The following is an 11,881-nucleotide window of genomic DNA, read 5'->3' as shown; positions in this document are numbered from 1 at the left end:
CTCCAGTCTGGGCGACAGAGTGAGACTCCAACTCAAAAAAAAAAAAAAAGTTACCAAAAAAAAATCTGATCTCTTTGAAAGAACTTCATGGTGATATCACCTCCACCACCCCATGGTGCCAGGCACCATAGTAGACATTGTACATAATTGGTCTCTCAATTCTCACTCTACACTGTAAGGTAGACATTATCCTCAATTGTTAAGATGAGAAAACTAAACCTCAGAGAACTGAAGCAAATTGCCCAAGGCCACAACAGTTGTCCCTGGCAGAGACCTGAAACCCAGTTCCTGCGGTCCAGTGTTTATTCAAATATATCACACTGCTATAATCATTTTTCCACCAAACTGCTAATTCATAACATTTTCAAGTTGGTTTCTCTTGTGTCAAATTGTAACCTATATACAGCTTAGTTACTGGTGTCTTCAAACTTTTATGCTAGCACTTTTCTCTTTCTTTTTTTTTTTTTTAAAGTAAAGACAGGGCCTCACTCCGTAACCCAGGCTGGAGTACAGTGGTATGATTATAACATATGTAATCCCAAACTGCCAGGCTCAAGTGATCATCTTGCTTCGGCCTCTGGGTAACTAGGACCATGGCACACATCACCACACCCAGCCAATAGCCTTTCTATTTCTCAACCTCCAAAATATACTCTTTTATTTTTTTTTCCTCCAATAAAATACTGTTATAGCGGAACTCTTTCACTCTTTAAACTTGAGTTTTAAGATCGCCTCTTCTGGCCAGGTGCGGTGGCTCAAGCCTGTAATCCCAGCGCTTTGGGAGGCCAAGGGGAGGGGATTACCTGAACCCACGGGTCTGAGAAGAGCCTGGGCAATTTAGTGAGACCTCATCTCTACAATAAGTCAAAAAATTATCCAGACGTGGTAGCACACGCCTGTAGTTTCAGCTACTTGGAAGGCTGAGGCGGAAGAATTGCCTGAGCCTAGCAGGTCGACACTGGAGTGGCCATGAGCATGCCACTGCACTCTAGCCTGGGCGACAACTCAAAAAAAAAAAAAAATCACCTCTTCTAAAAAGACTTCCCTGAACAGCCTCTGCTGACACAGAGGCATCCCCATGGCGTGATGTAGCACTATCTAGAGCCACAGAATATATTGTCTGGATCCTCACTTTGCCATTTTTTAACTATGTGATCTTCAGCAAGTCACAAAACTTCTCAAAAGCATCCATCAGTAAAATAGGAGACTTGGAATTCAAAGATTGTAAACTGTCAGTCTGCTAAAAAATACAGCCTGCAGAAAAGTTTTGTTTGGTCAGCAGCCTTTTTCTTAACCCAATTCAATGCTTTTAGATGAGGAATGTACTCTACTGACTGCCACCCTCTGATTTTACATTGACTGCATCGCCCAGTTCATTTATCTCTAGTCTGGTGCCTGTATACAATTAGGTCTCCAATCACTGAATTAAACAATCTCTAAGATTTTACATGGTAATCATGAAAATTATTTATACCCTCCTTCTTGTTAGTTTTCTTTTCCTTTTTTTGTTTGTTTGTTTTTTGAGTCAGGTTCTCACTCTGCCATCCAGACTGGCTTGCCACAGTCTCAACCTCCTGGGTTCAGGTGATTCTTCTACCTATGCCTCCCAAGTAGCTGGGACTACAGGCACACGCCACCATGTTTGGCTAATTTTTTTGGTTTTGTAGAGTCAAGGTCTCGCTATCTTGCCCAGGCTGATCTCAAACTTCTGGGGTCAAGCAATCCTTCTGCCGCAGTCTCCCAAAGGGCTGGGCTTACTTTTCATATGGTCATTTTCCCCATTTCAAAGTCCAGAATGGGGATTTATAAATTATACAATAACTTCAGAACTGGAAAGAGTCTTAGAGACTATCTAACAAAAGTCAATACTTCTGTAATCATGATATAGATGAAAAGATTAAAGCGAACCTGCTTAAGTTGCTCAGAGCTCCCTAGCATAAGTTAGTGCAGGACAATTCAAATCAGCAAATATTATCAAAATATTTACTCTGTGTAAGATCCTAAGCTGGAGCTACAAGGAGAAACAAGAACTGTGCCTACCTCTCCAAGGATACACAAGTTAGTAAAGGACACAGACAAATATACGTGAAAACACTATATATGGCACACATGCTAACAGGAGGGAGAAATTAATTTCTTTCTGTTTTAGGGAGGTCTGCGAAAACTTCCTGAAGGGATTTTGAAAAATGGATAGGAATTCTGTTATAGACAGAAAGTGAGGAAACAGTAGGAAAAACCTAGAGGCACAGCATATTCAGAAAAAGTAAGTAAATGAGGATGGTTGGGGGTGGAGTGACAGAAGAAAGCAAAGTGTAGGCAAATCCTATGAGTCAGTGCTTCCTATTTTCTTCTTTAGCACACCTCTTCATACCCCTAAGACCCTTTCTTCTTTAGCCCCCTCTTCATACCCCTAAGACCCAAGAACCTAGGACAGAGGAACTAAATATAATGTGCACTCAATAATAACTCTTATCAGTAGAAACATCAATGGCGGTTAGGATTACAGTGAGATTATTAAATGCCATGCACTTCATATGCATCATCTCATCTAATCCTCATTTTAAACAATCTGTTAGATAAGTACTAATATTACTTTCATATCACATGTGGTAACTGAAGCTCAGAAAGAGTAAGTAATCTTTCCAAAATTGCAGTTAGAAAGTGGATTTATACCCAACTTATCTGTTTCCAAAGTCTATGAACTAAACCGAAGTAAATGCTAACAAATGCACCGACCAAAAAATTTGCAATCAGATTATCAGTTTCCAAGTAACAATGGCTGTACTGCAAAAGAAGGACAATGAGAAGAGGGCAGGAAAAGGTTTCTTGCCAGTCCTGACTCAACTGCATTCCCTAACCTTTAAAGAAAACTAATGTCCAAAAGCCACAGAATGGTCTGGAGAGCACACCATAAAGCTTCCAATTTTCCATAACTGAGTGCCCTTGGGCAAGTTATTTTAAGTCTGGGGGCTTCAATTTCCTTGTCTGAAAAATGGGGATAGCCCTCTTGCCCTGCCACCACCGAATAGCGCAGAGGCACGGGTGCGTTCAAGATTCGGCCTGAGCCCGCAGGTTCGAGACCCGCCTGGACAACTTGGCGAGACCTCATCTCCACAATAAATAAATAAATTAGCCGGGCGTGGTAGCGCGCACCTGTACTTCCAGCTACTTGAAAGGCTGAGGCGGAAGGATCGCCGGAGTCCAGCAGGTCGAGGCTGCGGTGGCCGGGAGCGGCCACTGCACTCCAGTCTGGGGGATGGAGTGAGACTCCAACTCAAAAAAAAAAAAAAAAGATTCGGCGTCACCAGTAATCCACTGCGATGGCCGAGGAAGTCATCGCTGATGGAGGTGTAATGGACGTGAACACTGCTTTACAAGAGGTGCTGAGGACCGCCCTCATCCACGACCGCCTAGTGCGTGGAATTCGCGACGCTGCCAAAGCCTTAGACAAGCACCAGGCTCATCTGTGTGCTTGCATCCAACTGTGATGAGCCTATGTACGTCAAGTTGGTGGAGGCCCTTTGGACTAAACACCAAATCAACCTAATTAAGGTTGATGACAACAAAAAACTAGGGGAATGGGTAGGCCTGCGTAAAACTGACAGAGGGAAAACCCCGTAAAGTGGTCGCTTGCAGTTGTGTAGTAATTAAGGACTATAGCAAAGAATCTCAGGCTAAGGATGTCATTGAAGAGTACTTCAAATGCAAGAAATGAACAAATAAAACTTTGGCTCATGCTCTTCAAAAAGAAAAATGGGCATAGCAGTACATACACATGTAATGAAAATGACAAAAATGAGAAAAGAGTGAAAAAAAAGATGTTAGGAGAATCAGAGAATGCATATAAGCGCTTATGTCAAGCACGATGTAAACCATGGTTGTCATCAACACAGTCCCCGCCCACCTAAGCAAGTAACCAGAGAGGTAACTAGAAAAACTGAGCACCCCCATATGGAAATGGGATTCTAACCATGTCCAGAAAGCTCAGAGACTGTTCAGAGCACACCTTTACAACGGCCCTTGAGTAATCCTGACCCCTGCAGGGCTCTGCAATACGGTGGCAGAAAACGGGAAGTGACAAAGCGGAGACTCGACTGTCCTTCGCTTCAGTGGCCCCCGAGCCTGAAGCACAGTGCGGGACCTGCGAGCTCAGACATTGGACTGACGAGTAAAGAGGCCTCGGGCCCCTCTCCAGCTCCGAGACAAGAGGCTTACCCCAAGGTCAGCTTCCCCCGACTCCTCAGGTTCTGTATCCACAACGCACCTGCAACATCAACACAAGCGGTCAGCTCAGACTCCATCTCGACCCCTTTCTGCCGCTTAACCACTAACAAATCCTTACCCCACTGTCCCAGAACTGTCGCCGCCATCTTTCGCCACCCCCCCCCCCCCCACGGAAGCCTCCGAGTTCAAACACCGTCCGGACAATACGCATGCGCAGCGGATCTCCTCCACGTGGCGCTGCCATGGAGACGGCAATCACTCGGCCGGTACGCGGAAAGGGGTCTGGTCAGCCGTGCTCAGCGATGACTGACTTAATGATGGCCGAAAAAAGTCGACCGCTCGCTGTGGCTCACTCTTATAATGCCAGCAACGTCGGAGGCAGAGGTGGGAGGACTGCTTGAGCCCAGGAGCTGGAGAACAGCCTGAGCAACACAGCAAGACCTCGTCTCTACAAAAAAAAAAATCAAAAAGTAGCCCTGGGCGACTGCTCACACCTGTGGTCCCAGCTACTCAGGATGCTAAGGCGGGAGGGATCCCTCTTCTGCACTCCAATCTGGAGACAGAGTGAGACTCTGACACACACACATACACACACACACACACACACACACACAAAACCAGTAGGCTTCCGAAAGTTCACCTGCATCACAGAAAAACTGTGACGCCTTACGCCACAAATGGTCTGAAAAGAGTAGGGGAACAGAGTCCATGAACAAGCCACCTAACCCAGTGGGCTTCGATCTTCTTATCAGAAATAACTATCCCTATGACACAAGCTTGTTGTAAAGATGACCTGAAGCCATGCAAAAGCTCTTTTAAAGATCAAATAGTTCAAATATAATGGATGACATCCTAATCCCTACTAATCTCCTGGTTGACCTCTATCATATATGCCCAGCAGGCATTTCACTAAATCTCATTTATTTCTCACAGCAATCCAGTGGGGGCACAGATTATCATTTTCCTTCTTCAAATGAGGAAGCATATTTAGGATAGGTTAAAGACTCTCAGCTAACAACTACCCAAACCAGTGGTCAATCTAAGGTCGGGTAACTCCAAAATTAGTGATGCTACGTGCATCCAAATATGTCTACCGGGGGTCCCCAAAAAGTGTATACACATTTCGAGCGATGTTAAAAGATGTTTGCTGCAATCAGAAGTGTCTGGACGCTGAGGATAATTGCAGAATTGACTTGTAATTGACTTGTAATTGCAGAAGTCAAACGTAACTTGTATTCATCTTATTGAGTATTAAAAATTTTAATACAGTTTTTTTATACAGTTTTATAATACAGTTTTTAATACAGTTTTTTAATACAGTTTTTTTTAATACAGTTTTTTCCTTTCTTAAAATGCTTAACCCCTCCACAGTAAGGATAGGTATTTCAGGGCTCAGTCTGCTACGTATGCAGGAGTGCCAGATAGCCAACGCAACCAAGCAATGCAGGAGTAGTGCAGAATCTAAGCATCTTTGTATGTTTGAGTTGGAAGGAAAATCCATGACCCCCAAGCCCTGACTAGGGGAGTGAAATGAACCCACAAAGAACAAAGGGAGCTGGTTTTCTCTTGAAGTCAATCTCCTCATGTCTCCTCTTTAATAAATTTCTTTCTCTTTGCCTGACTACGGGCTCACTCTCTCGGCGCTCGCCTTGCAAACATAAACTGGGGGAAAAAATTTTTTTTTTTTGAGTCGGAGTCTCATTCTGCCACCCAGGCTGGAGTGCAGTGGCACGCTGCTCACGGCCACCGCAGCCACGACCTGCTGGGCTCCAGCGATCCTTCCGCCTCAGCCTTCCAAGTAGCTTCCACAGGCACGTGCCACCACATCCGGCTAATTTTTTGATTTATTGTAGAGACGAGGTCTCACCACGTGGCCCAGGCTGCTCTGGAGCCCAAGGACTCAGACAATCCTCTAGACTCCGCCTCCCAAAGTGCTGGGACTACAGGCGTTAGCCACCACGCCCGGCATAAAACCGTAAAAAAATGTTAAGCGCCTGGGCACATAGACCTCCAAAAATATTGGACGAGATAATAGTTGAACAGGTTCAAAGGATAGACGAGCAGTGTGGGCAGGTGGCTCTACCCGTCCAATGCCCTAATTTTGCGCCTTGCCGTGGTACGTGAGAAGGCCTAACCCCGGGCTGAGCTCGGGAAACACCCTCATCTCGCGAGGGGTGGGACCGACATTCTGCCGCGGGCTGGGCTGCGTAGTAAAGCGCGACACACGCGGCTGCACCCCTCCCAGCTCGGCGGCGGCGGAAACGGAGCGCGCGGTGCCGACTGGGCCTCGGCGCGCGCCGTAGCGACCTCTCGAGGAGGCGGGGCGTGGGTGGCCCCGCCCCCTTCCCGGCCAAGGCGTGAAGCTGCGAGCGGTTCCCTGCGTCTGCTTCTCTCAGCCCCGGCGGCCTGCGGTCATGGGGCAGGAGCCACGGACGCTGCCGCCCTCCCCCAACTGGTACTGCGCCCGCTGCAGCGACGCGGTGCCGGGGGGCCTGTTCGGTTTCGCTGCGCGGACCTCCGTCTTCCTCGTCCGCGTGGGCCCGGGCGCGGGCGTCAGCCCCGGGACGCCCCCGTTTCGAGGTACCTCCCCACCTTGAGGCCTGAACTTTCCGCCCTTCCTGCGCTCCCCGGGGGCGCGAGTGGGCGTCCCCTCCACCCCATTTACTACAGATGGGGAAACTGAGGCCCAGGCACCAGAAAGAGTCTGCCCACCGTCACGAGGCTGAGTTGCTTCGGGTCTCCGAGAATGAGCGGTCCCGCCTCCTGGCGCTCGCACGTGGGACCGCGCTCTTGCAGAAAAGTTAGCCCTGCCACTTACCTGCTTTTTCTTTTTAAAAATGGAAATGGGGTCTTGCCGTGTTGTCCAGGCTGTTCTCCAGTTCTTGGCCTCAGGCGATACTCCTGCCTTGGCCTCCCAAGATATTGGGATTACAAGCGTGAGTCACCACGTCTGGCAGGCCCAGCCATTTGTAACATCTATGGCTTCCCACCTCCTCCGGTGCGCTCGGGCTTCCTCGGAGCCTTCCTGGGTTTGGGGACGGCCTACAACTACGGGCTTTAAGCAGAAACCTGCAAGTGTATGGCACTGGTCTCTATAAGATGTGTGGGTTGGGCCAGGTGCTTGCAGGCTCTAAACGAAGCTTTGATTGTGCCTTGGGATATGGCGTACCAGGTATTTAGTCTCTTCTGGCCAGGTCTAAATAAGAATTACTTTCGCATTCTTCATTTGAGCTACTTCTCAGCCTATGAACTAAGCACAGTCAGGTATATCAACATCATTATACAGTTGAGAAGACAGAGACTTGTCTGAAATCACGTGGCAGAGCCGTGCCAGCACTTGGGAGTTCTGGTTGACTCCATGGATGTTTTTGTTATACTATGATTGGTTAAGTAACTCCAGAGCATCTGCTCACTCATCATCCAGCAACAGTGTCTGGATTTTTGGATAGCACTCCGATTAACCTAAGGTCTGGTTTTGCTTGCAGTCATAGGAGAGTTGGTGGGACACACGGAAAGGGTCTCTGGCTTCACATTTTCTCATCACCCTGGTCAGTACCACCTCTGTGCCACCAGCTCTGACGATGGGACTGTGAAAATCTGGGATGTGGAGACAAAGGCAGTTGTGGCGGAACATGCGCTCCATCAGGTACCGTGGCTTACTGGTTTCTCTGACCATTTTTTATCTACCTGTGCTGAGAGTTCTTCTGTTTCTAGTGTAGTTTTGCTAGCTCATCTCTGCAAGGTAGCTGTTAAAATTGTTCATTAATTATAAGAAGCCCTATATTGTAAGCTTTCTCAACTTTTTAAAAAGGAGATGCATACAAGCAAGATGTTGGCAAACCACTCTGCCACCTGTCGTTGCAAATAGCTTTATTAGAGTACAGACACTCATTAATTTAAGCATTGTCTCTGGCTGCTTTCATGCTACAAGAGTTGTGTAGTTGCAACAGGGATGCTGTGGCCCACAAACTCTAAAACATTTACTTTCTGGTTATTTATGATTACTCCTGATAGAAACTGTAAATGAGTGGATGGAACTCACTTCTAAACTAGATGGTTACTTGAGATACCTGCCTTTTGAGAGAACAAGGGAAAGGAAAAGACTCATTTAATCTTTGTAAGAACTTTGCATTGAGCTTTTTTTTTTTTTTTTTTCCCCTGAGTTGGAGTCTCACTCTGTCACCCAGACTGGAGTGCAGTGGCCGCTCCCAGCCACCGCAACCTCCACCTGCTGGGCTCCAGCGATCCTTCCGCCTCAGCCTTCCAAGTAGCTGGAACTACAGGCGCGCACTACCACGCCCGGCTAATTTTTGATTTATTGTAGAGATGAGGTCTCACCAAGTTGCCCGGGCAGGTCTTGAACTCGCGGACTCAGGCAGTCCACTCACCTCGGCCTCCTAAAGTGCTGGGGTTACAGGCTGAGCCACCGAGCCCGGCCTGCATTGAGCTATTAAACGAAGACAGATTTTAAATGTTTCTTCAGCCCATGCTAGCCTAGATTTTCCCATTACTTTGTTAATATAGTGTTGCTGTACAAATAGTACTAACAAATATTTATTAAGTACTTATAATGTACCTAACCTTATGCTGGCTTGTGATATAGGTTAAAAATTAAATAAAAAATTCAGCATTGACAAATGAGAAACAAGTGCATTTTTGTTTTGTTTTAAAGCATACAATATCAGCATTGCATTGGTCTCCTCGAGTAAAGGACTTAATAGTATCTGGTGATGAAAAAGGAGTAGTTTTCTGTTACTGGCTTAATAGAAGTGACAGCCAGCACCTCTTTATTGAACCCAGGACAATTTTCTGTCTTACTTGTTCACCTCATCATGAAGATTTAGTAGCTATTGGGTAAGTGCTATGCCATCTGTGTTGGTGATTTATTTTTGTTTATGATCATATTTTCCATTTGCAAAATCTCCTGTGCTTTTATTTCTTTTTTTTTGAGTTGGGGTCTCACTCTGTCACCCAGGCTGGAGGGCAGTGGCATGCTCCCAGCTGGCCACTGCAACCTCGACCTCAACCTGCTGGGCTCCAGCGATCCTTCCGCCTCAGCCTTCCTAGTAGCCAGAACTACAGATGCACGCTACCATGCCCGACTAACCATCCTTTTATTTCATAAGGAAAATCATCTACTCCCTCTGAACCCTTGGTATCAGTTATTCCTCCAAGTCCTTACTCTCTCTCCCTCCCTCTCTTAGTTTTTGTTTCCTTAGTTTCTGTGATACTGTACTATCCTCATTCCCCTAGTCAACCTCTACCTTTCTCCTTCTGTGTGTCCTTGGATATAACATGAATTCCCAGAATGTCAGCTGACTTTACTCTCATTGGTTCTGAGTGCTCCCTCTAGATTGAGAAAGTGATATGGCATTGAGATCTGTCTCCCCATTGATCTCCAAAGTTGGTGCACATGAACTGCCTGAGTGGGCACCCCCTCTCCTTCACCACTTCAAGGACTTCTCATCCAAAGATGTCCATCGCTCCAGTTTTAAGATATGACATAAGCAATTGTACTAGAATGTTGAAGGGGAAAGTCTGATTGGGGTGTATTTGAGAGACTAGGGGCTAAAGTAATAGAGGTACACACAGACAACTTTTTCATGAGGTTTGTTGTAAAAATGTGCATAAACATGAAGCCAGAGGAGGTAGATGGGGTCAAGGGAATATTAAATGGGAGGTACCAAGGACTTGTGTTTATCCTGATGGGAGTGAGGCTTGAAAAGAGGGAGAGCTTGTTGCGAAAGTAAACTGTGATAAATACAGGAGTGATGTTGAGGGGTCAGGAAAGGATTGAACTCAGATGACAGGTAGGAAAAAAAAAGACAGATGACAGGTAGAAAGGACAGCTGAGAATATGGAAGTAGGTGCAGGTAAGTTTGTAAATTTGAAAGAGGACGGTATTCCATTCTGTGACTTCTGGTTTTCTCAGTGAGACATAAATCAGAGTGGCGGAGCCAAATTCAGAATGGGGTAAGAACTGGTTATAGGAAAAAGGTAGGAAAACGTCCTCTCAGAGAGCAGGAAAATGAATGACAAAGGCCCAGTGTTCACTGTTGAGTGCCGAGCTAAGCATCATAGTCATTAATTTAAAGTTATCTACTTAAACTGATTGAGCAAGGAGATGGTTGGATTCAGCCAGGTTTGGGGCTTTGTGGAGTAAACACCCTTGAGGGAAAAGGAGACACAGAGGGATAATGGTGTTTTTAAAAGTGACTACGGCCGGGTACAGTGGCTCACACCTGTAATCCCAGCACTTTGAGAGGCTGAGGCCAAGGGGATTGCCTGAGTCCTGACATTCAAGACCAGTCTGGGCAACATGGTGAGACCTCGTCTCTACAATAGATCAAAAAATTAGCTAGGTATGGTGTTGCACGTCTGTAGTCCCAGCTCCTTGGAAGACTGAGGCAGAAGGATCACCTGAGCCCAGCAGGTCGGGATTATGGTGACCGTGAGCATGCCACTGCACTCCAGCCTGGGTGACAGAGTGAAACTCTGACTCAGAAAAAAAATGTGACTATGATGATAGATGATTAAATCAGTGCTGCATGGAGGCAGGTGTGGTAAGTGATAGTGAAGGCATAGGGGGTCTCATGAAGTAATAGGAGCAGGATTGCCATGAGGTTACTAGAGAGAATGTGCAGCAAGGTAGTAGGCAGAGGAGGCACTTTGATGATTCCCGGAAAGTTTGATTCAAATTTCCAAACAGCTCAATTTTGTGACTATTAGGCTACATAATTTGATGGTCTTCAAAGATTGTCATGTACTATTCTTTTTTTGGAGTGGAAGGAATAAAACTGTGCTGATGTTTTTCCCTGTAGAATTGTCTTATGTGTAGGAAGTATAAACAGGTACAACCACTTTGGAGAGTACACTTTCTAGTAAAGCAGAGATGTACATATCTTGCATCCTGGCTGCTCTCTTACTAGGCATCAAACCTAAAATTATCTAAGGTGTGTACAAGAACATTAATAGCATTTTTTGTTTGTTGTTGCAAAAAAATGGAAGCCCTTCAAAAAGCAAATAAATAAATGGTGGTGTATTCACACAATGCAATAGTTACTGCATTGTGTGAATACACCACGATTTATTTATTTGCCTTTTCGAAGGACTTCCATACGAAATAGTGTAAGTGACTGTCCAGGAACTGCAGTTACACATATCAACATGGACAACTCACAAACAGAATGAGTGGAAAAAGCAAGCTGCAGAAAAATAGGCTGCACAGTGCTGTTTATATGAAGTTTTGAAATAAACAAAGTAATTCTGTATCTTATTTAGGAATAGATGCAAAAAAAAGGCTAGGTGTGATATAACACAAAATTCACAGGTAGTGATTTACCTCTGGGAAAAGGAAGAGAAGAGTTCTGCGAAGGAGAGAGGTTTGATTGAGGTGGAATATGCAGAGTGCTACTGGTAATTCTTAAGCAGGGTGGTAGATTACTTTTTTTATGTATCTGGAATAATTCATCTTTTTTTTTGAGTTGGAGTCTCACTCTGTCGCCCACACTGGAGTGCAGTGGTCGCTCCTGGCCACCACAGCCTCCACCTGCTGGGCTCCAGTCATCCTTCCGCTCAGTCTTCCAAGTAGCTGGAACTACAGGCGCGCGCTACCATGCCCAGCTAGTTTTTTGATTTATTGTAGAGATGAGGTCTC

General features: G+C 45.8%; 2 protein-coding genes and 1 pseudogene across 5 annotated transcripts in view; 2 read left to right on the top strand and 1 right to left on the bottom strand.

Annotated features, from left to right (window-relative positions):
* The window catches only part of MRPL22 (mitochondrial ribosomal protein L22), a 32,816-nt gene extending 28,409 nt beyond the window's left edge, over nt 1-4,407 (bottom strand). The window contains exons 1-2 of one of the 3 annotated variants that reach the window (XM_008072760.1): nt 4,343-4,407; nt 4,216-4,264 (exon numbers count right to left, since the gene is read on the bottom strand). In XM_008072760.1, the coding sequence (XP_008070951.1) occupies nt 4,216-4,264; nt 4,343-4,370 (77 nt within the window). In that variant the 5' untranslated portion in view covers nt 4,371-4,407. Of the gene's footprint in view, nt 1-4,215 lie in introns of all 3 variants that reach the window. The other 2 variants (XM_008072767.1, XM_021706012.1) reach the window with 2 other exon arrangements.
* LOC110594375 lies at nt 3,321-3,754 on the top strand (annotated as a pseudogene).
* Nucleotides 4,408-6,561: 2,154 nt separating the features above from the next.
* The window catches only part of GEMIN5 (gem nuclear organelle associated protein 5), a 51,702-nt gene continuing 46,382 nt past the window's right edge, over nt 6,562-11,881 (top strand). For both annotated transcript variants that reach the window (XM_008072747.2, XM_008072739.2), the window contains exons 1-3: nt 6,562-6,804; nt 7,710-7,870; nt 8,897-9,078. In XM_008072747.2, coding sequence (XP_008070938.1) covers nt 6,639-6,804; nt 7,710-7,870; nt 8,897-9,078 — 509 coding nt within the window. In that variant the 5' untranslated portion in view covers nt 6,562-6,638. The remainder of the gene's footprint in view (nt 6,805-7,709; nt 7,871-8,896; nt 9,079-11,881) is intronic.

The sequence above is a fragment of the Carlito syrichta genome, unplaced genomic scaffold (assembly GCF_000164805.1).
Source record: "Carlito syrichta isolate Samal-C Ts95f unplaced genomic scaffold, Tarsius_syrichta-2.0.1 Scaffold115602, whole genome shotgun sequence".
Taxonomy (NCBI): Eukaryota; Metazoa; Chordata; class Mammalia; order Primates; family Tarsiidae; genus Carlito; species Carlito syrichta.
The sequence above is the reverse complement of the archived record's forward strand: the minus strand, read 5'-3'. Positions and strand labels throughout refer to the sequence as shown.